Here is a 24,605-nt window from a genome sequence, read left to right as displayed (position 1 = left end):
TTATTTCTCAGTGGCCCCATTCTGGCTACAATCTTGTTGATGCTCATCAGCTGACTTTGCTATTAGGAAGAAAGATGATTAGATTTGAATTCATTTTAAATAACAACTGACTGCAAAGCTTTTCATACAGTCCCTCCCACTCAATGTTTTTTTAGTCTGTGGGAAGATGGTTACTTAGGCTTACAACTCTGAGAGCTACTACAAAGGGAAAAAATAAAAGTGTGCTGGCTCCCCCCAAAAGCAACATTCCACCATTTCTATTCCCACTTTTCACAATTTGTTTTTCATTTGGCTTACATGCAGTTCTCCTTATGCAGCAACTGGAAGAAGGAGGAATGGGGGAAGGATCAGGCTGTTCACACTGAACATGCTTCAACCCACAAGAGTACCTGCCCAACGCTGAAAATGACTGAATCTGAGGCAGTTTGGAAAGCTGATCTATAACCAGAGGTTATAGGCTATTAAGGTGGAACGGTGACGTGTGCTCAGCCCCCGTGGCTCTGAGTGCTAGTTGAGTCCAGTGCAATTATGCTGCTGCACCTGGGCAGGTAGCAAAATCGTGCATGGACAAGCAGGTTCACCCGTGTTTTGGCGAAGTTTTTTGCTACTGCCCAGGTGCAGAAGCGTAATTGCTCTGGACTCCACTACCACTCAGAACCACGGGGGCGAGAACATGTCACCGTTCCACCTTAGCAGCCCATCTCTGTCTATAACCAAATGCACTATTCCAGGGGTGTCAAACTCGAGGCCTGGGGACCAGATCCTGCCTGCCTGTGGGATGCTTAGATCTGACTCACGGGAAACAGCAAAGGACCAGTCCGCGGTGCCTTTGCCAGGGAAAATGAAGCTCGGGAGGGCCACTCGTGCGAGCTCCGTTTTTGCTGGCAGAGGTTTGCAGAAGACCGTCACAATCGAAAATAGAGCTCTCAGGGGGCGCAGGTGTCGCTCCCGTGCTCCAATTTTGCCACCAGAGGGTTGTAGGGTGCTGTCACAACCCAAAACGGAGTTCAGGAGCCCGTTTTCACTTGGGTCACCACAGGCACCCCCGACACGAGTGACTTTGAGTTGGCTACACATCTCCTGGCTATCCAAGATCAAACACAACCCTGATGCGGCCCTCGATGAAATCGAGTTTGACACCCCTGAACTACTCCATCAAGGATACAAAGGCAATTATTAAATTGTACTAGAGGGGTAAAAGGGCTCTCCAATCTCCATGTCAACCTTCTCTGCACTATTTTTGTATACTAAGCATTTAGTATTTCTACACTAAGCTAGCATCTGAACAGCTTCCTACAAATACAATTATTCCCGTTTCATTGATTGTTTCTTCATAGCTTATTTGACCCCTATGACAATCATTAAGTGTTGTACCACATGATTCTTGACAAATGTATCTTTTTCTTTTATGTACTCTGAGAGCATCTGCACCAAGACAAATTCCTTGTGTGTCCAATCACACTTGGCCAATAAAATTCTATTCTATTCTATTCTATTCTGTCGTTAAGAAGCAATTCTGCATCTTCTCTGAACTTGTTGTTCCTCCAGGGATGTATGGATGTACCTCCCAGAATTGCCAACTACTTATGTCCAAGAGACTCCTGATCTCAACCTGCATAGTAGACACCACAGAGAGGGGAAAGCTACTCTACTGTTTCTCTGGTTTTGTTCAGTTTGATTCACAAGATCAGACTTGTAATGTAATTGAAGGGGCAAAGTTACCCAACTGGTTTAACCATAGATTTGAGAAATGAGAGCACTCTGGAATAAGTTTCAATATAAAGTGGATGTGTCAAAAAAAAAATCTGCTCAGTTAACACATTCTTGTACAAACATTGGCACCCACGCTTATACAGGATTTGAAATATAATCTGCTTTATTATCCACCTTTATAATTAAAAGTCATCATTATCTTGCCTGATGCCCCCTCAAGGGAAAGTGCTTTACTTAAGAAAGGCTGTTGAAGAAAATATATCTACTCCCTCTACTATTGTGGTCTTTTCACCTCTCCCACTCTTTGCTTCTTTTCGAGCCGATTACTTAAATATGGGTATCGTAACATTATGCTGGAGTTTGTTATTACTTAGTGTATAGGCAAGTATTAAAAACCAAGGAAGAAGGCATCGCCAAACAAAGCAGACTGCTCGACAAGTCAAGAGAATTCACATGCTAACATGTGAACCACCATGGATGGTTGGATATACGTTAGCTCTAAATATTTTATTTATTTATTTCATTTCATTTCATTTCATTTCATTTCATTTCATTTCATTCATTCATTCATTCAATTTTTATGCCGCCCTTCTCCTTAGACTCAGGGCGGCTTACAACATGTTAGCAATAGCACTTTTTTAACAGAGCTAGGCTATTGCCCCCAGAATCCGGGTCCTCATTTTACCCACCTTGGAAGGATGGAAGGCTGAGCCAACCTTGAGCCGGTGATGAGATTTGAACCGCTGACCTTCAGATCTACAAGTCAGCTTCAGTGGCCTGCAGTACAGCAATCTACCTGCTGCGCCACCCCAGCTCAATATTTTTGAATTACCAACTTAAAAATCAACATCCATATACTCACCATGATATAACAGTCAGAAGTGGCCATTTCTTATCTACCACCATACACAAACTAATGGAAAATTAGGTCAGTTCACATATAAACTACTTTGAAGCTTCCCCTTCTAAGTGGACAGCTGAAAGGAAAATGCATATTTGGGGAAAATTGCATCATTTTGTAAAATATCATTTTAACTACGTGCTTGTCCACCTAAAAGGTGGATTTGAACAGGAGACAATGCTTTATTGTCTCTTGTCCAAGCACACACCATTGCTATGACAAACTCATTCTATTCGTACTTCTGTCTCCTGGGATATGACTCCTATGTTATAATTTTGTGGCAATCCTAGGTTTAGCTTTAAATTTACAGTTCCCATTTCAAAAAAATATCCAAAGGGTGTACTTACCTCTGATTCAAGCTAAACTGATTTTGTTTTTAAAAAATCACCCTAGTAAAAGTGAAGGACAATAATTAAATCTTAAATCTGGATACTCTGGTCATAAGAACATTACAGAAACCCACACAATCCGAAAATTAAAAAGTTATAATGTATTATCTTCTCATTAAGCATGAAAAACTAATTTCCCTCAATCTGAATGGGCAGTTCCTCAGGCAAAGCAAGGAAAGACTTCATTTAATCTGGAAGACATGAAAATTGGCCAAGGCCATTGAATCAATGGCCTTGGCCAATTGACATTGACTCCAGTCAGTCACTCTATATCTATTGCTTAACAGATTCTTTAACTGTGATATGCTTATCTACCAAGTGATAGAAACAGAGTCTTTTCTATAAGAAGCATAGCCAGAGAATTAAGTCTTTTAGTTAAACTTTTAGTATTACAGGTGGTCCTCGATTTATGACAATTGGGCCCAAAATTTCTGTTGTTGAGTGAGACATTCGTTAAGTCAGTTTTGCCCCATTTTATGTTCTTTCTTGCCTCATTTGTTAAGTGAATCGCTGTAGTTGATAAATTAGTAACACAATTGTTAGATGAACCTGGTTTTCCCATTAGCGTTGCTTGTCAGAGGTCACCAAAAGCTATCACATGACCTTGGGGCAAAGCAATGGTCATAAGTATGAACTAGTTGCCAAGAGTCTGAATTTTGATCGCCCTAACCATGGGGATGCTGCAAAAGTAATCACTGTAAAAAAATGATCATGTCACTTTATTCAGTGCTGTATTCACTAAGTGAACTGTTGTAAGTTGAGGATTACCTGTACAGTGCAAGAAAGCAATCACACAATAACTTGATTCCTGCTAATTTGGACTTATATTGAAGTCTTCACATGTATAACAGTATATGTGAAACCTTCTCCACTACAGACGTCCCACTGCACTGCTCTTCACAGACGCCACACTGCCACAGTGTGGAAAGCTACCTTTAAAGCCCTTTGTTTAGGAGAAGGCAGAGTGATCCCTGAGTTATCAAGGATGCACCTGCACAAAAGAAACGTAGAATCCTTGCAGATATCCAGTAGATAGTCAGGAGATATGAGTAATGGTTCAGTCATACAAACCATTAAAATAAATAGTATTTACCTTAGCAAATACAGTGGTACCTCTACTTACAAACTTAATTTGTTCCGTGACCAGGTTCTTAAGTAGAAAAGTTTGTAAGAAGCAATTTTCCCCATAGGTATCAATGTAAAAGCAAATAATGTGTGCGATTGGAGAAACCACAGGGAGGGTGGAGGCCCTGTTTCCTCCCAGGAGATTCCTAGAGAGGCCCCACGGAGGCTTCTCCCTGCCTTTTCCGCTTACAGTTTCGGAGGCTGGGGTTTGTAAGTGAAAAATGATTCTTGGGAAGAGGCAAAAAAATCTTGAATACATGTACCCGGTTCTTATCTAGAAAGGTTCATAAGTAGAGGCGTTTGTAGGTAGAGGTACCACTGTATCGTAGTCAAGTTATACAGTCCAGTGATACACAGTCAAATCAATCAATAACTCTCAATATGTTAATAAGCATTACTTGTACAAATTACAAATACACAGGAAATTGGAACACACAGTTCCAATTTAACAATCAGCAATACCAAATAGAGAAATAACAGAGACACATAGAGAGAGAATCACGCTTCTGGCTCCCTCTTATAACAATCTCTACCACTAACTCATAAAGCTTTAGTTCTTCAATACATACAAGCATTCATTGTTAGCTTGTTTATATATTGCCAAACCCAACCAGTTTTGGGCATAGTACTAACACCATGGCCTGGTACCAGGTCACTGAGGTTGAGCAACTTGGGCTGTCACAGAAGACCATCATACGAGTGAACCTTTCCCCCACCCTCAGGTGCCAAAAGGGCGCACACACGCAAGATAGCATGCACATCCATGCCCACACCCATAAGGCAATGTCCTCCCCCTGCGCATTAGCGCACAACCCTCTCCTGTGCTACCCCCCTGCACATTCTTTCCTGAAGCCTGGAGAGGGCGAAAAATGGCCCAACGGCCCAAACTTCTGGTAGCCATTTTGGGTCCATTTTTCATCATCCACAGTCTCTGGATGCTTTCCTGAAGCCTGAGGAGAGCTAAAATGGCTTCCCCTGCCCTCTGGAAGGCCAAAAATCAGCAGGCCAGGGCACACCTGTTTGCTGGAGCTGACATAGGGTAATGACTGGCGTGCCCTCAGATATGGCTCCATGGCACGCGTGTCATAGGTTCCCCATCTGATAATTTGTATTTTATACAAATTATCAGATGGGGAACCTATGACATTTTATAGTGTTTTATTCTTATTAAATTGAAATTGTTTTATTTTTTTTAACACTGTAAATTGCCCAGAGTCACCTTGTGGTTGAGATGTGTGGCAGATTAAATTAAATTAAATTAAATTAAATTGGAGAGAGAAAGAGAGAGATATAGAGAGATATAATGGATGGATGGATGGATGGATGGATGGATGGATGGATGGATGGATGCATGGATGGATGCTCAGTCTTACTCATGGGTTGATTTCTACAACTGTTGTGGATCCCAGAAACACCAAGATCAAATATGGAAGGATGAAAATAAATGCCGACCCAATGAGACATACATACTGCGAAGTGGCACTTCTGATCTATGGAAAACAATGCACTAAAAGCCAAATTAGCGTTTGCACCTTTCTGATTCTCACCCCTGCCATATTTTTAACATTTCAAGTGATCAGACCGGTCAACCTTGTCCTGCAGAAGATTTAAAATAAATAAATAAAAAAATAATAAAAAAATAATAAATTTTAAAAAATCAGCAAGTTCTGTTTTCCAAACAAGCTTTAACACAAAACAAAGATCAAAAACTTCCTCAGGTTTCTACTTCAAACGTGCATCCCAGAGAGATGCTAGAACAGGCAGAGATAACAGTTCATTAGTCACCAGCCGGAGCCATCTGTTCAGGGATTTGCAAGCCTGTTTTCTCCATTCTGGAGGTGAAAGCCAAAGGAGGCTGGCAAACAAACAGCCAACGGAAGTCTTGCCCCCCCCTTTAAAACCAAACATCCTGACAGGCATCCTGGCTAGGAAAGAGACACTTTCCATCCTTTTGGAAAGTAAGGAACACAGCTTCCCTTTCAGCCTGGGGCAAGCAAGGACCCTACACCCGAGGCCTTCAACCTGGGCAACTTTAAGACGTGTGGACTTCAACTCCCAGAATTCCTCAGCCAGCAGAGGTTGGAGGCCTCTGCCCTACTACACCACAGAATGAATTCACCTTAATTTCTTTCCAAAACAATATCGTTTTATTTAAATATTTAAATCCCCGGTAGGATCTATGCTTCAAAGCTTTCCTGTATTCTCCTCTGCCTTTCTGTGATCTTCTTTTCAAAGAGAAGTGCTCTCCAACAGCAGCCTTCAATGCAAGGCAAACAACAGACAAGACAAGGAAATACCAGCTGTAAAAACACCTGTTTCCTGTTCTTCCGCTTGTTCCCGTGCCCTGCTAAGCATTAAAGCTGGTCCTTCTAAATAGTGCCTTCAAACAGAAGCTATATTCTGCTTCATACATCCCAACGACCGGTCAGGTCCCACAGAGTTGGCCTTCTCCAGGTCCCATCAGCCAGACAATGGGGGCAGAGCCTTCTTTGGGGCTGCCCTGGCCCTTTGGAATGAGCTTCCCCCAGAGATGTGTACTGCTTCCACCCTCCCTGCCTTCCACAAAGCTCTGAAGACCTACCTCTGCCGGCGGGCTTGGGGCCATTGAAACTTTGATATCTTGCCCCACCCAATGAATGAATGTAGGATTATGACGTATGAATCTGTTTGTTTAGTTTTTAACACTGGGGTTTTTAGAATGCAGTTTTATGTAGATTTCTAATATGTTGTAAGCCACCCTGAGTCTCAGGAGAAGGGTAACATAGAAATCAGATAGATAGATAGATAGATAGATAGATAGATAGATAGATAGATAGATAGATAGATAGATAGATAGATGATAGATAGATAGATAGATAGATAGATAGATAGACAGACAGACAGACAGACAGACAGACAGATGGACAGACAGACGATAGATAGATAAACAGATGATGATAGATAGATGATAGATAGATGATAGACAGACAGACAGACAGACATACAGATGATAGATAGATGATAAATAGATGATAGATAGATAGACAGATGATAGACAGACAGACAGATGATAGATAGATAGACAGACAGATGATAGATTTGATACATAGATTGATTAACAGATTATTGATAGACAGATTTGATAGACAGATAGATAGATACAGACAGACGATAGATAGATAGATAATAGATAGATAGATTATAGATAGATATAGATAGATAACAGACAGACAGACAATGAGATAGATAGATGATAGATAGACAGACAGATGATAGAGATTTGATAGATAGATAGATTGATTGATAGACAGATTATTGATAGATAGACAGATTTGATAGACAGACAGACAGACAGACAGACAGACAGACAGACAAATGCTGATCGTTTACTCAGAAGTTCTTCATGTGAACCATGACTGGCAAAAGCACATCCGTTCAGGTTTTACACTTGCTACCGGCTGCCAGTTTAAGGAATTCTGTGGTTCTTAATTGCTACCTACAATATGCCAAAGCCATCTCTTCTGCTTGAATCATAAAAGAGAGGAAATAAGAGTACTGCAGACTTCGTGGCTAACGCTGCCTGTGTCCAGAATCCAGATTAAATGTCCACCCCCACCTCTAAATCCCCCGCTTGCTTCTTTTTGCATCACCTCCGCCCAGTGCACCAAAGGGGCAGCCACAAATTCTTCAAAAGCAAAAGGAACAGAACATCTCACACAAACTGAAGGCATCCAGCGCCTCCAATCTTGGCAAGGAGCAAGAAAAAAATGCTATTACTTCTACCCAGGTGGTTCTGCTCTACCATCTGCCACAGCTCAAATTCCTACACCTTGAAGAACAGGTGCACTGCGGATTTGCTTGGCCATTTGTTAAAAGACACATTTCTTGGTAAAGCGTAAGGGGCTACCTGCATGCTTATATACCTATCCTCCAGAATTAGGAACTAGTCACCATCACATTAGTAGACATCTAACATGAGCCAGGAACATGAAAAGATGGACAATACCTGGCCTGGACATCATCCACACTGACTGGCTAAAGCAGGGGTGTCAAACTGGTGGCCCGCAGGCAGGATGCGTCACGCACAGGTCACACTCACCCCAGCTCTGTGAATGGGAAAAAGGTCGTGAAACATCACATGACAGCAACGTGACACCATGACTTTGACACCTGTGGGCAAAAGAAACTAACAGCAGTCATGAATATTTAGTAGCATTGACCAGTGTTTCCCAACCTTGGCAACTTGAAGATATTTGGACTTCAACTCCCAGAATTCCCCAGCCAGCGAATGCTGGCTGGGGACTTCTGGGAGTTGAAGTCCAGATATCTTCAAGTTGCCAAGGTTGGGAAACACTGGCATAGACAAGCCAGTTGCCAGCAGCAGGCTTCTAAAACAAGGAAGGACAGTGCTATTCATGAAAAAAACCCTACAAGGGAACATCACCTTCTAACTACCAGCCAATAACCTGTTTCCCCACAACATGGAAAGTCCTTCGTGGGCATCATAGCTCCCGTATGGGACAGTCCATGAGAACAGATCAGAAGGACCTTGGAGTAACAGCAGAGGCTCAAAACATCAATTGCTCACAGATACAGCAGTCGCCCAAGATTCAAGTCTAGTCAGATCAACCTGGATAGACTACAGGAAATCCTATGGCTCAACGCCATGCGCACAGGTCTGTGAATACCCGGCACCATACTAAGGACCTTCCTCAAGAACTTAATGGGATTGTGGAAGACAACACCAGAGGTCAACTCCAAACAGCTTGCACCAATAGCCATCAAATGCAGCATGTACCAACGTGATGCACTGCTGTTTCCACTGCGGTTCTGCATAGCCCTCCTCACTCACATTAATGCAAGGACCAGTTATGGATATGAGTTCAAGAGTAGAACCACCATCAGCACCTTCTGTAGATAAATGACAGTGAGCTGTACGCTACGCATTGACTTTGCTGATCCATCTAACATGAATCCTTGGTGTGGACATTGTCATTCATACTACAGATGTGGCTCGATGATGATAAAGAGCTGGGGTGGCACAGCAGGTAGAGTGCTGTACTGCAGGCCACTGAAGCTGACTGTAGATCTGAAGGTTAGCGGTTCAAATCTCATCACCGGCTCAAGGTTGACTCAGCCTTCAATCCTTCCGAGGTGGGTAAAATGAGGAACCTGGATTGTGGGGGCAATAGCCTGGCTCTGTTAAGAAGAGTTATTGCTAACATGTTGTAAGCCGCCCTGAGTCTAAGGAGAAGGGCGGCATAAAAATTGAATAAATAAATAAAGTAGTTAGTAATTAGATAATGAAGTGGAACTACCAGCGGGCTGCATAGCAGACATGGAAACCATGAGGAGCAGGCAAGAAGATAACAACATCAAAAATATCAAAGGTCCTGGAGAGCCATTTCAGTGGGGAAAAGATCCATGCCATCAACACCTATACCCTGTCAATCATCAGACAGACTGCCAATATAGTGAGCTGGCCAAAGGAGGCCTGCTGGTGTGAGCTCCTCGCAATGTACAGAGGTTTTCATCCCAAGTCCAATGCCCAAAGACTGTGCACCAGCAGGAAAGAGAGCAGGTGGGGTCTAGTGAGTATCAAAGCCATTTTCCTGAATGAAATCCAGAGCATCCAGGTGCGGATCAGTAAAATGGCACCGAGAGATGAGCTGCCAAGAGAATGCCTGAGGCAGCAGCAGACATGAGAAGAAGATCAAACAGAGGCAGAGGAATTGCCGCGGCAAAACATAACACTGCGTGGGAGGTACCATCGACAGGTAGCTACGGTGGCAGACATTGGGAAATTCTACCAGTGGCTGGAAAGGGCCAGACTAAAAGACAGCACCGATGCACTGATCATTAGCAGAAGAAGAAGAGGCACTAAGCGCCAGAACCATTAAAATTGGGATTCTACCACACTAGATAGGACCTGAATTACAGATTGTACAGTGAGGTCTCCGAGACATCGTGGCGGGGTGTGAGACGGAGGCAGAAATAGCAGTACAATCCAACTGAGTTGGAATTACATACAAGCACACATGAACAGTGTATGGGCATGTTTAGAGGGAGGGCGCAGAGGAGGTCATGGAGGATAACAGAACTAAAATCATGACAGGCAGATCCTGACCATCAACCAGATATTATGATAGTAGTCAAGGATCAGAAACAGCAATGGTGATAGATGTAGCCGTTCCAAGTGACTACATTGGGAAGGAGTAACTGGAGACATACCAGCATTTGAATAGGATAGGACAGGACAAGACGGGACAGAACAGAACAGAACAGAACAGAATAGAATTGAATTGAATTCTTTATTGGTTAAGTGTGATTTGACACACAAGGAATTTGTCTTTGGTGCATAAATTAAAGATCAAAATGATCCCAGTGATGGCAAGAATATTAGAGGCAATGACTTCTAAGCTGGGAGAGTAGTGCCAACAGATTCCAGGAATGACGCTTCTATCTGTCCAGAAGAATGCTAGGAATGGCTAAGCCGCTAAGGTAATGGGCACAACCTTCAAACTCCTAGGCCTCTGGTAGAGGACCTGAGATTGTGCAAGACGCCTACTATCCACAGTAATACATACATACATACATACATACATACATACATACATACATACATACATACATACATACATATAATGCTTTTTGCCCTCATGTCTATCAAGTAAATACTCGTATGATCTTTTAAAAAAAAAGTTTATTGAATTTTAAATATAAGGAAAGGGGGGAAGGGGAGAAGTGTGAAGGGAAGGTATGACCTTAAACCTTCCCCCAATCTCTTTGTCCTTTTAAATCCACAAATTATTAATTCAATAATTATTCTTCTTTCAACCAAAAGTCCACATAAGATTTCTAATGTTTCCGAAAAGTCTTTTATCATTTTTTCTCTGACCAAACTGACTTTATTTGTGCAAGTACAGGTAAGTTTATAATCTACTCTTTTACTTTAAGTCCTGTATTTCATTGCTTTTTCAGCTTTTCGCATACAATAAGACAAGGCGATACTTTTTAAAATACAGAATTCACTTGACTTTGGATGGGACTAAGAGGGTTTAGTATCTGAGACAAAGAGATGATGGTAATCTTATATATAACCAACAAAATATGGCTTATACCTTATTCCTAATTAATCAACTTTTTATTGTTTCATTCATAGGCTCATAATAAAAAAGCACCCCTCCCCTTTTTATCTTTTGCTTGTACAATTAGGCACTTGAGGTATGCAATGTATAGTGTCTGAGGCTTTAAACTCCACACCGTGAGCCTTCCAGGCTCCATCCAGTAAGCAATAATTTTTGCAGCAATTACTTTTGCTCTCTTATGTTCTACTCAGCTCATTCGTTGACCCAATCCCCTTGCTGCGACCATGGCTTTCCACGCTCCTGCCTCTGTCCCTAGTCTCATGTTGACCTATTTGAATGCAAACAGAAGAAGCTGAAAATGAAATTCTATCACGCAGCAGCAACATATATTCCTTGGTATTTTGATCCACATCACACTTAATTTTCTTGACAAATGTATCTTTTATTTTATGTACACTGAGAGCATATGCACCAAAGACAAATTCCTTCTTTGTGTCCAATCACAGTTGGTCAATAAGAATTCTATTCTATTCTATTCTAATCTATCCTATCCTATCCTACTTTAAATGAACTCTTAACTGGGATCTAAGAACACATACCACCGAATAATGGTACAGAATGATTTCTTTTACAATATCCACAATTTTTAGGTGATTGGGCTTTAAGGATACTTTGAAAAACCAATACAGTGATACCTTGTCTTACAAACTTAATTGGTTCCAGGACGAGGTTCTTAAGGTGAAAAGTTTGTAAGACGAAACAATGTTTCCCATAGGAATCAATGGAAAAGCGATTAATGCGTGCAAGCCCAAAATTCACCCCTTTTGCCAGCCGAAGCGCCCGTTTTTGCACTGCTGGGATTCCCCTGATTGCAGCATCACAAAAACACAGAGGTCCGGAGGTGGGGTTTTGAGGACTTTGGTGTTTTTGCGATGCTGAGATTTCACTGATGCTCCCTTCACTGGGAAACCCATCCTCTGGACTTCCGTTGCCAGCAAAACACCCGTTTTTGCACTGCTGGGATTCCCCTGCTGGGATGCCCCTGCAGCATCACAAAAACACGGAAGTCCGGAGGTGGGGTTTCCCATGGTGGGGAGCCTCATAGGAATCCCAGCAGTGAAAAAACGGGTGCTTTGCTGGCAACGGAAGTGTGGAGGCGGGGCATCCAAGAGGCGGCGGTGGGTTTGTAAGGTGAAAATAGTTTGTAAGAAGAGGCAAAAAAATCTTAAACCCCGGGTTTGTATCTCGAAAAGTTTGTATGACGAGGCGTTTGTAAGACGAGGTATCACTGTACAACCACCAACAGATTCATTCAGATATTATTTGGGGTTTTCTTTTTGGATTCAACATTTACTTTGCTAGAAGAGAAACTGAAACATGTACAAAAGAAGGTTTTATGCACAAAAAAGGCACTGGCTAATAATCCAGTCCTCAAGCAGGGATCCTGAGATCAACAGCTATTCTAGATCAACTGGAATCTAAAGATTATTTAAAAAATGCAGGAAGCCTGACTCCTAGAATTTGTATTTCTTTCCACAGAGATGTCACACTATCTAACAATCAAAGGACTGTTAATCCCTTCTCTGGCTATTCCTTTCTGTGCCTGAAAGGAAGTTTCAACCTGGAAACTCCACTTCAGATAATTAAGTCAATTCTCACCCCAGTCATCACACATCTCTCTGAAGCCTCAATTCTGACATCCACCCCTGCCCAACTACAAAACACTGGGAAAAATAAATAAAGCATACAAATTGTGACTGTTCCACACCCTGGCGACCCGAAAACGTAAAGACCCTTCGCTTCTGATTTTTGACGCATTAGGAATTATTATCCTCAGCCATGAAGACTGGGGAAAAAAGAGACTTCTCTGAGTCACAGATTATGTTCTGAAACAGCACATAAGCTGCTTTTGTTGAGTTACAGAGTGGATGAGAAGTTATCTAAATTCTAAATCGAAATGTAAGGGTCTTTAAAAAAAAATCCTTTTCTGGGGGGTGGAAACAGTTTTTACTCAAATTGTATAGAACGAAGAGCAACACTCTTCACCAGTACATGATTATCCCTGCACATGATGTCAGGCACTCACAAATCTAAGGAGAGTTTTGATCCTTTAGGAAATTCCTTCCTGCTGCCTTCTCCGCTTTAGTCTGGAGGTACCAGGGGCACAAATATTCCAGGTCTGCCTCAAATATATATAAACCAAAATAATTAACAAAGTACAGATAGACTGTGACTTATGGCCACAATTGACCCCAAAATTCTGTTGCCGCCTAGAGTCTCTTGGGAATTGGGCGTCATACAAATCCGAATAAATAAACAAACAAACAAGACATTTGTTAAGTGAATTTTGCTCTATTTACAACCTTTTTTTGCCACAGTTAATTAAAAGAACCACTGCAGTTGCTTGCCAGAAGGTTACAAAAGGTGATCACATGAATTTCAGACTGCAGAATGCAGCTGCGAGAGCAATCATGGGCTTCCCTAAGTATGCCCATGTTACACCAACACTCCGCAGTCGGCATTGGTTGCCGATCAATTTCCGGTCACAATTCAAAGTGTTGGTTATGACCTATAAAGCCCTTCATGGCATCGGACCAGAATATCTCCGGGACCGCCTTCTGCCGCATGAATCCCAGCGACCGATTAGGTCCCACAGAGTTGGCCTTCTCCGGGTCCCGTCGACTAAACAATGCCGTTTGGCAGGTCCCAGGGGAAGAGCCTTCTCTGTGGCGGCCCCGACCCTCTGGAACAAGCTCCCTCCTGAGATTAGAACTGCCCCCACCCCCCTTGCCTTTCGTAAACTCCTTAAAACCCACCTCTGCCATCAGGCATGGGGGAATTGTGACATCTCTCCCGGGCCTATACAATTCATGTATGGTATGTTTGTGTGTATGTCTGCTTTAATAACGTTTTTTTAAAAATGTTTTTAAATTATTAGATTTGTCTTGAACTGTTTTATTGTTATTTTGAGCCGCCCCGAGTCTACGGAGAGAGGCAGCATACAAATCTAATAAATAAATAAACAAACAAACAAACAAACAAACAAACAAACATACATACATATATATTGCAAACATGAATCGGTTGCCAAGAGTCTGGATTTTGATCACATGACCATGGGATGCCACAACATTCGAGTGAAACGCAAATCAAATGTCATTTCCCCCCGCAGTTCCATTGTAATTTTGAACGGTCACTAAGTGAACTGTCGTAAGCATTTAACTGTTGTTTTTAGATGACCAATGTGGAGATACTTTGTTAAGACTGAATTGCTCCCCACTCCTTTTGGAATGCTCTCCGTTCAACATCTCGAGTTGTAAAATCAATGCAATTTTCTTATTTTCTTTTAGGTGACATTCACTGATCTACAGTACATATAAATAAAATTAGCATAAAGTATTCATAGAGGTGTTTCTTATCTCTCTGATTTGAATTCTCAGTGCATGTTTTAAATAAAGCAAATAGCGCAACCAAGAGATATTTCAAGCATCTGAGGACCCCACAGCTGGAATGTAGCCATGTTCACTTTGAAGTGCCACAAGAATTTAAAGGACTTTATTTCTTGGATGTATGCTTTAGAATGAAGACTGTTTACATTCTATTTCTTTCTCTCTTTTATTTGTATTTTTTTAAAAAAAGAAATCCACAATTTCCATTTCTATGTCAATACATATACCTTAAAATATCAATTACATAAACATTCATACATTTTTATTCATTCAATCAAAAATCAATATCCTGTTTTGCACCTATTTTTACCCTGTTCACCAGTCTGTTTTCTTTCATTATATTACACTCCCCTCCTTCTATTTCCATCTCCTCCTTCTACCCTTCCTGTTTCCCTCCACTCCTTCTTCCCTCTCTTCACCTCTCTACTTCCTCTTTCTACCTCTTTACCTCTCCCTGAGTGCTTCTTATCTCAATTCATCTCATATTCAACAGACAAATGCCATACATTTTAGACTAACGGTGCCTCTCGTATAATCATTATGTTTATATCTTTTCTGTGTATATAATTATTTGCTCTAGGTATATGTTACTCATTTGATGCTGCCTCTTCCAAACCTCGTTTTGTCTCCTGGTCAACCATCAATTAATTTTAATTCTATTCCCAAATTAACCACTATAGCTTACCTTCAAAAATATTTATTATCCCTCATGCCTCTTACTTCTAAGCCATAATACGCAATGTGGTTTACATTCTATTTCATGTTGCTTTTTAAAAGAACATCCTCTTGTTCCAACAATGGAGCTACACATACACATATATGTTATTATGACTTAGAAGTTATGTTTTTTTGTAGATAATACATCTCCTAGTAGTTCCTTCAGTGGTTCTCAACCTTTCTAATGCCACGACCACTTAATACAGTTCCTCATGTGGTGGTGACCTGCAACCATAATTCTAGAGCCAATTCTCCCAACAGAACTTTAAGCTGATTGGAAAGAAAGGTCAGAGGGACATTCCCACTGTAAACGCCTGATTGGTCGGATTGTAAAAATATGTTCCAAGGCGCCAGAATAGAAGTTTTAGTTCCTAACACCATGGGAAATTTGTCTTTTCCCATGGTCTTAGGTGACCACTGTGAAATGGTTGTTCGATCCCCAAGGGGGTCCCAACCCTCAGGTTGAGAACCATTGCATGAACTATGTCTCTTTTTTTAATGCTGCAAACTTGTACAATCTAGTGGTGTCAAGTTCGCGTCATCACAATGGTGTCACATGACGTGTCATGGTTTTTCCACCCTTCGCTAAACGGGGAGTGGGTGTGGCCAATGCAGAATGCATTCTGCCTGTAGGCTGCGACTTTTATCTAGGAGAAAGACACTTCTTATCATCCTATCTCTTACCATCCCACCCACAACCCACCATGATGAAATTTGGACTCTTACATATTTGTTAAATGCAACATTCTGGAACAGGGATGAGAAATATGAGCTCCCACTCTCCGCTCCTGAACTTCCATGCCCCCTCCACTATCATTGCTGGCAGCAGGGAAAGAGCCACCCCTGCTGCTAATGCTGAATGCTGACCCTAATTTACTGCTACGGGTAGTCCTCGACTTACAACAATTTGTTTAATTCGAAGTTACAACGGAATTGAAAAAAGTGACTTGCAGCATCTACAGCATGGTCACATGATCAAAATTCAGATACTTGGCAACTGCTGTTTATTTATGACGGTTCCAGATCATGTGATCAACTTTTTCGAGCTTCTGACAAGCAAAGTCAATAGGAAAGTCGGGTTCACCTAATAACGCTGTCACCAATTTAACAACTGCTGGGATTCACTTGGTTGCTGTGGCAAGAGAGGTCGTAAAATGGAGCAGAATTCACTCCACAAGTATCTCTCCCACAGCAACAGAGTCTTTGGAGAGGGGCGGCATACAAATCTAATGAATAAATAAAATAAATAAATTGTATTGTTTACATAATTTCTGTATATTGAAATAGAAACATAGAAACATAGAAGACTGACGGCGGAAAAAGACCTCATGGTCCATCTAGTCTGCCCTTATACTATTTCCTGTGTTTTATCTTAGGATGGATATATGTTTATCCCAGGCATGTTTAAATTCAGTTACTGTGGATTTACCAACCACGTCTGCTGGAAGTTTGTTCCAAGGATCTACTACTCTTTCAGTGAAATAATATTTCCTCACGTTGCTTTTGATCTTTCCCCCAACTAACTTCAGATTGTGTCCCCTTGTTCTTGTGTTCACTTTCCTATTAAAAACACTTCCCTCCCGAACCTTATTTAACCCTTTAACATATTTAAATGTTTCGATCATGTCCCCGCTTTTCCTTCTGTCCTCCAGACTATACAGATTGAGTTCATTAAGTCTTTCCTGATACGCTTTATGCTTAAGACCTTCCACCATTCTTGTAACCCGTCTTTGGATCCGTTCAATTTTGTCAATATCTTTTTGTAGGTGAGGTCTCCAGAACTGAACACAGTATTCCAAATGTGGTCTCACCAGCGCTCTATATAAGGGGATCACAATCTCCCTCTTCCTGCTTGTTATACCTCTAGCTGTGCAGCCAAGCATCCTACTTGCTTTTCCTACTTGCTTTTCCTACTGCCCAGGAAAACATGAAAGCAGGAGCATAACAGCTTTAAAATAAAACTAAAGAAAACTTCTAGAAACTCAGCCCCACCCATGATATTGCCGAGGCCCCACCCAAGGTATGGCCTCGGGGGCCTTCCACTGCTTTAAAGGGTTGTTTTTAAAAGCCTGTCTTCTTTTCTTTCTCCTCCAGAACTCCCAATTCCTGATCCACGCAGCCCACAACAGCATCAAATTCTTCTCTCAAAGTATGTCACGCAAACACCATGCTTAGCGAAAGCCTTTGTCTTCAAACAGGACTTGAAGAAATCCGGAAGGGCAGGAAGAGTTTTCAGAAAACAAAAAACCCAAAACTGTTGCTTTAATGGCGTGATTTAACAACCCATTCTGCAACTAATTGTCTCTTTAGGGAAGTCGCCTAAGAGCTGCAGGCAACCATTGGTGCTTTCGTATATCACGAAGAGATAAAAGGTGTGTTGGGAAAGGCTGATTTCTTTTTTTTTAATATTTTAATATCGAAATGCACAAAGACTACCATACAATCAAACAGTGGGATTTCTCCTGAAATCAAGGAAGCATGAATCGGAGTTCAGTTTCAACTGGCAATAGGCGTTTGGAGCATGACTAGGAAAGCCTTTGAATTCCTCGCTGTTAATTCAAGCTGCGCTCCTCCGTCAAGTACAATAGTGAACTCCATTAAGTTCAAGAGCAGACGCACTTAGGACTGTAGTATCAGTTCCCCAACTACTATCCAACAGCCCCAAAATCAATAGGTTATCTTGCTTGCAATTGACTAAAATTACATCTTAGGTGCGTAATTGGCTTAATGGATATTTTTCAGAGAAGCAGTAACTCAATGCTGTGAGTTTATTTTTTGACAGAAGTCCCTTGAGGAGCCATCCAATCCAAACCTGATCAAATCAGAACAGATCAAAGATAAGCCTCTAATTTATTCACATATCCCCCGCTCCCCACCCCAAAGAAACGTACAATTATTTTGCCTTGATTATTTCATATGCACTGTGAATCACAGTTCTATATTGGCTCAATTAAATCTATACACACTTTTTCTTTTTTTAGCTCGCTTTAATCTGCATGATAATGTAGCTACTGCGTTTTTGCAAAAAAAAAAAAAATACTGGGCTGGTCAATGAAGAGATCAGAGACTACCATATTTTTCGGAGTATAAGATGTGCCTTAGGTTTTGGGGAGGAAAATAGGAAAAAAATAATTTGCCTACCAGGTATTCATCTAGCTAGACTTTAGTCTGGTCAGCTTCAGCACATTAGTTTGCTGGTTTTGAGCCCATGTGCTTGGTTTTTACCCACTAGTTGGGGATAAAATACACTTCACTTCTCTTTCTCTTCATTCCCAAACAATGGGAAAAGCAGGCAAAGGGAAGATCACTTTACTCATTAGCACCTCATTAGGGATGAAAAGATGCTTAGTAAAAGCTACATTTGGAGTATAAGATGCAACCAAATTTTCAGCTTCTTTTAGAGTGGGAAGGTGCATTTTATACTCTGAAAAATATGCTAAATAGAAATCTTAGGAAGGATGGCTTCCATGTCTTCACTTGACTGAGAAGACAGATACATTCAGATAACAAAAATAAACTATGCCACAATCTAAAATGTTTGTTTATTTACTCTTTATTTCCCACCTTTATAAATAACTCAAGGCAGCGAATATACACACACAATACTTCCGCCGCCTCCTTCCACAACAACCCTGTGAAGTAGGCTGGCCTAAAATCACAGTCACAGTCTCCTGTTACTTAGGCCAACATCTTAAGTCCGCACAACTTTTAGTTATCAAGATTGAGAAACACTACTTTAGAATATTCTGAAGTGTTTTACAAGATGAATCACAACGTAAGTAATTTTGTTATTAAGAGTATACTAAAATGGAAAAGCAACAACCTGGAAAGCTCCTAAGCATCTAAGAAGGAGAGTTAGCAAACATGAAATTCTATTAAAAAAGATTCCCACGGAGGGATTTGTCCAACCATTTTAATAGTTCTATAGGGCAGTGTTTCCCAACCTTGGCAAACTTGAAGATATTTGGACTTCAACTCTCAGAATTCCCCAGCCAGCATTCGCTGGCTGGGGACTTCTGGGAGTTGAAGTCTAGATATCTTCAAGTTGTCATGGTTGAGAAACACTGTATAGGGCAAAAGTTGTTCCTTATTTGGTAGAATGCTGAAAGTGCCCTCTCTAGCACAGCAGATAACAAGACATCAAATTGGACTTCTAAAAAAGCTCTCTAATATTTGGGCAGCACCAAGATTTTAAAATAACAGACAGACTCGATGAATTTAATTGAGAAAGCTAGCATATTACAGATGTAGCTCTTATACCCACGCTTGCTAGTTTTGATGAAACTTTAGCCCAAAAGTTACCAGGTTGAATATAACTTTTTAGCGTGTCCTTCTTCAATAACAGTTTTAGGGTAACTTTACCATATGATTATTTAGTCTGAAGTCAATTAATTAAACCCCAAGTGTGAAACATATATTCCCCAAGACTGCCTTTTCAGGCCCCAGCCAATATGACTGATTTACCTTTTGCATAATCTACTTAACTTGTTCTCTAATTGGAAGATCCTTGTCCAGCTTTTGCTCTCCAGATGTGCTAGACTTCAACTCTCATAATTGGCACATCGAGATGCAATTTGTAGTAAAAAAAACCATATGGAGAGTGCCAGTGAGGGCAAAGCTGCTCATGGAGCAAAGGGCAAAAATTTTGTTGATTGCTACCTGACTGCATCCATAGATGGTGGCTGTCACAATGGCAGAAATTCATGTCAAGAAGTTTGATTTTTCTTTGGTTGCATTGAATTGAGAAACAATACTTGTTCCTTCTTCATCTACAGTGATAATTTAACTACCAAGCATGTGGTAGATTACTTTGGGTAAACATTGTGCTTCTGAAGGTCAGAGAAGCTGAAGACAAGTATAGGTAGCGCTCGACGTACAACCATCCCTTTAGCGACTGTTCCAAGTTACAAAGGTAGTGAACAAATTGACTTACAACTGATCCTCGCACTTATGACCATTGCAGCATCCCTACTGTTATGTGAACAAAATTCAGGAGGTTGGCAACTGGCAGGTATTTAAAACTGTTGCAGCATCACAGGGGTCACATGATAGTATTTTCAGCCTTCCCAGCTGGCTTCCAACAAGCAAAGCCAATGGATTTAAAAGTCATAAAATCAGGTGTGACTTGCTTATCAATATACAATAGAATTCTTTTTTGGCCAAGTGTGATTGGACATACAAGGAATTTATCTTAGTGCATATGCTCTCAGTGTAAATAAAAGAAAAATACATTTGTCAAAAATTATGAGGTACAACACTTAATGATTGTCCTAGGGGTCAAATAAGCAATGAAGAAACAATAGAAATTCTAATTTCATTTATGGCTGTAAGTCAAGGACTACATCCAGCAGGAATGTGCTCAACTATGTTAAGAAGATTTGGAAACTTTTCCCTTGGCTTTTAGAAGATGTTAGAACAATTAATCAGTGGAACAGCTTGCTTCCAGAAGTTGTGAATGCTCCAACACTGGAAGTTTTTAAGATGATGTTGGATAACCATTTGTCCGAAGTAGTGTAAGGTTTCCTGCCCAGGCAGGGGGTTGGACTAGAAGACTCCAAGGTCCCTTCCAACTCTGTTGTTGTTATTATTGTTGTTATTATTATTATTATTACTATTATTTGTATTATGTATTCTTACCTTTGACTTGCCAAACAAAAAAGCAAAACATAAATCTCTTCACAATTAGTGTACTACATGTGATGCCAGAGGCACATCAACAATTTCTGTGGTTGGCACAAGGATCAAGTACATCTCAAACAACCAGGCTATTATTTCTTAAGATAAAATACAGGAAATAGTATAAAGGCAGACTGGACGGACCATAAGGCCTTTTTCTGCCATCAATCTTCTATGTTTCTATTTTATATGCCTGGAAAAAACCTGTATAGTACATGTATCTCAATATATTGGATATTCCATAATCAATACGGTTTTGAAAAAGTTATACTAAGATAAACCCAACTATAGCAAGAAAATCAAGGGAAAAGTGCAAATTCCGAAGAACACAAATCATGAACGAATAATAGAGAACTTCACAGCACCAAGTAATTCAAATTCTTCTGGTGCTTGAATGTCTTTATAAGGATTAAACTCCAATCATCACTACTCTGTTTTGATTATACAGGCAGACATATGCACATACATTACAGACACACATCTGTTCAGATTAAGGCATGTTGAAAATTGTGAAATGATTTAGTGTGGCCAATTTCCAAATCCTCATATGTAACAAAACAAACATTTCTGTTATTCCAAGTTGATGGTTCTCAATTCACATCTAGGGATGTTCCCCACCCCCGTAAACATTTATTAAATCAATGAAACAAACAAAAAATGCTATACATTATTTCTATTTTTGTTTTACTTCTTCAGTAAACTTGAAGTGGCTATGTTGACCTTTGCTTTGAATCTTTCAATATACATTCAGCACTCTGAACATGAGTATATATACCCCTGAGTGAGATTGAAAGAAAAATGCCAAACCAACTTTATTCTTAAAATTGGGTGAAGAACAATAAACAAGGTAATGTAGCTAGAACAAGGCACAATCTTTTATCCAGGGCCTAGCTTGGATTGCATTCCATTTTCCTTCCCTCCTGCTTGAGATATTTCCCTTACTACTATATTTCTACACCATATTTCTACACCGTGAATAGTAGGACTAAGTTGTCTTTTCTGCAGCTCAGGATACTCGCCCGCCTCCCACACGCAGGCCCTGCTCGCTCTCAGTAGCTTGATTACTGTCTAGATCTAGCAGCAGCTCACCTCCTGGGGTGAGATTATTTTTGCTATGCCCACTGGAAATAACCAAGCCAAGAGATTCTTTGTATCCGACAGTGACAAAAATAAAATCCATATAGAGAGACAGCTCACAATATAGCAGCATCACAGAGCAACTCCGAGCAATTTTGAAATGCAACCTAGTCTTGAAATTACAGGAGGCTGTAAATTTATTTGAAAATAGACGAATTAGATATTCTTCAAACTCATCTATCTATCTCAAATCTGAAGATAGATGAGTTAGATATTTCTACTAGTTTTTCTCATCATTCCTATCATCCTTTTCCTCTCACTTAGGACTGTATGACTGTAACTTGTTGCTTGTATCCTAAGATTTTTATAAATATTGATTGTTTCTTCACTGCTTATTTGACCCCAATGACAATCATTAAGTGTTGTACCACATGATTCTTGACAAATGTATCTTTTTCTTTTATGTACGCTGAGAGTATATGCACCAAGACAAATTCCTTGTGTGTCCAATCACACTTAGCCAATAAAATTCTATTCTGTTCTATCTATATTCATCTATATTTAGATATCCATCTAATTTCCTGATGAAATTAGAGGAGGCTGTAAATTTTCCAGATATTTCCCATTTTCCCTCCTGTACTGTATTTAATGCTCATTTAACACCACTTAGCATCCCTTTTAATCCTCCCCTGATGCAACACCATCTCACATTCCAGCCTCCTGCCTTTCATTTCGTTCAGCAAACCCATGGAAATCTTCAGACCACTAGTTCCAAAAAGAAACCAGGGAGCTTCCGACGGGCACTCTTTATTCAAAGGGAAGCCGAGACTTCAAATCCCACGTCCTTTAATTGCAAAAAGGATCCCTAAGGGGAATCTTGCCAACCGCTCGCTTATTTACGTGCCTCTAGTCTAGATCGCCAACGACCAAGTTTGCTCGGGAAGGAGCAGCACAAAAGAAGCGCGGTCTCCCATCCGCAGTTGCATTCAATTCCAAGGCTCCAATTGCAGGGAAACTTCACAATAAGATTGGGAGGTTTTGGGAAAAGAGCTCCCGGTCCTCCTTTTCAACCTAAACAGCGATATTAGGCGACTCCTCGCCGTTTCCTTCGCCGGGTCACAAGCCTTATTCTTTCTTTGTGTTTTTGTTTTTGTTCTTTTCCCCCAAGGCCAGTTCCCAGATTCAGCCTTGCTTTTTAGCACAACTCCCCCAAACTACATGGATTTCCTCTTGGCCACCCATCTATCCATCTCCCCCTCCCAACTCCATCGTCCAGGCGGCTCCCTCTCCCGATTCCCCCAGTGCGATTCCCTAGTGGCTCCCGGTCCATCACCTTTTACCCCGGTTCGGTTCTTCACGCACCAGCGACGCCTGAGCCCCGAAGGCATCATCATCATCATCAACACCCAAAGAGCGGACGGATGCCTTCCTTACCACTCCGGAGAGAGCGAGAGAGCACCATTTACCCCGCGCACCAAGGTTGAGCCGATGCGCCCCGCCACTTAAGCTCCCAAACCCCCCGAGACTGGAAAGTCCATCCGGCTGCTCTTTGGCACCGATCCCGCCGCGACCCTCCAGCGCTCCCCCACTTTCCCGGGAGGCGCCAGGCTCTTCCTTCCACCCCCCCAGTCCCCGCTGCGTCCTCCGCCAGGGATAGCAGCTCTCCCGCGCGATGCAACCCTCCGCAGGTTCCCTCCTTCCCCTTCTTCCCTTACTTACCTCTCCCTGCTCGTCCTCCTCCAGGCTGCTGAAACTCCACACCACCAGGCCCTGGATAAGCAGGATGGCCAGCGCCGCGGCGATCGCCAGCTTGTACCGGCGGACCAGCTTCTGCACTCGGACGCTCGCCACCATCTTCATTCCAAGGCGGCGGGCGAAATGGGGAGGGAGGGAGGGGAGGGAGGGGGAGGAGGGGAGGGCGTGGGAGGGAGAAGCGGAGGAAAGAGCCCGCTGGAGAAGAGGGCGGGCGGAGCGGAGAACCCTGCAAAAGACCGCGGGCGCGAGCACGCACGGCGCGGACGCCGGCGAGAGCGCGCGCGGGGCGGGCGGGGGAAAGGGGCGGGGCCTGCAATGGCCGCCCCGCCCCGCTGGCTGCGAACAAGTTGTGAGGAGAAGCGAGGCCGGCGTGCTTTGTAAAAGAAAAAAATCTCTGGGTGGGAAAGATAGAGGGAGCAAAGGACGGAGACGGAGGGGTCCTATGAAGCACGGAGAAGAACTTGCTGCTTGAACGTCTGACGAGCTCCCACCGCCGCTTCCTCCTCCACCCCTTTTATCCTTGCCAATAGGGCTGGTCAAAGCTTTTACAATAAATACGGCAGGGTTTGTACATGAGGAGGGAGAACTCTCGCCCTTCTCCCCTTTAAACTACAAAGGTTTCACCACAACCACCACAACCTTCGCTTCTGTAGGTCGCCCAAACCGCAGCAGGCCTTTTTTATACGTGAAGTGGGATTCAAAAGGAAATTGGAGGCAGAATTAAAACTAGGAAACC

The 24,605-nt window shown here is 41.8% G+C and overlaps 1 protein-coding gene across 1 annotated transcript in view; it reads right to left on the bottom strand.

The window, feature by feature from the left end:
- Positions 1 to 24,101, bottom strand: part of XYLT2 (xylosyltransferase 2) — a 65,600-nt gene extending 41,499 nt beyond the window's left edge. Inside the window, exon 1 of the mRNA XM_070739977.1 lies at positions 23,834 to 24,101. Within this exon, the coding sequence (XP_070596078.1) occupies positions 23,834 to 23,974 (141 nt within the window). The 5' untranslated portion in view covers positions 23,975 to 24,101. The remainder of the gene's footprint in view (positions 1 to 23,833) is intronic.
- Between the last annotated feature and the right edge of the window lie 504 nt (positions 24,102 to 24,605).

Source organism: Erythrolamprus reginae, chromosome 2 (assembly GCF_031021105.1).
Source record: "Erythrolamprus reginae isolate rEryReg1 chromosome 2, rEryReg1.hap1, whole genome shotgun sequence".
Classification (NCBI taxonomy): Eukaryota; Metazoa; Chordata; class Lepidosauria; order Squamata; family Dipsadidae; genus Erythrolamprus; species Erythrolamprus reginae.
The sequence above is the reverse complement of the archived record's forward strand: the minus strand, read 5'-3'. Positions and strand labels throughout refer to the sequence as shown.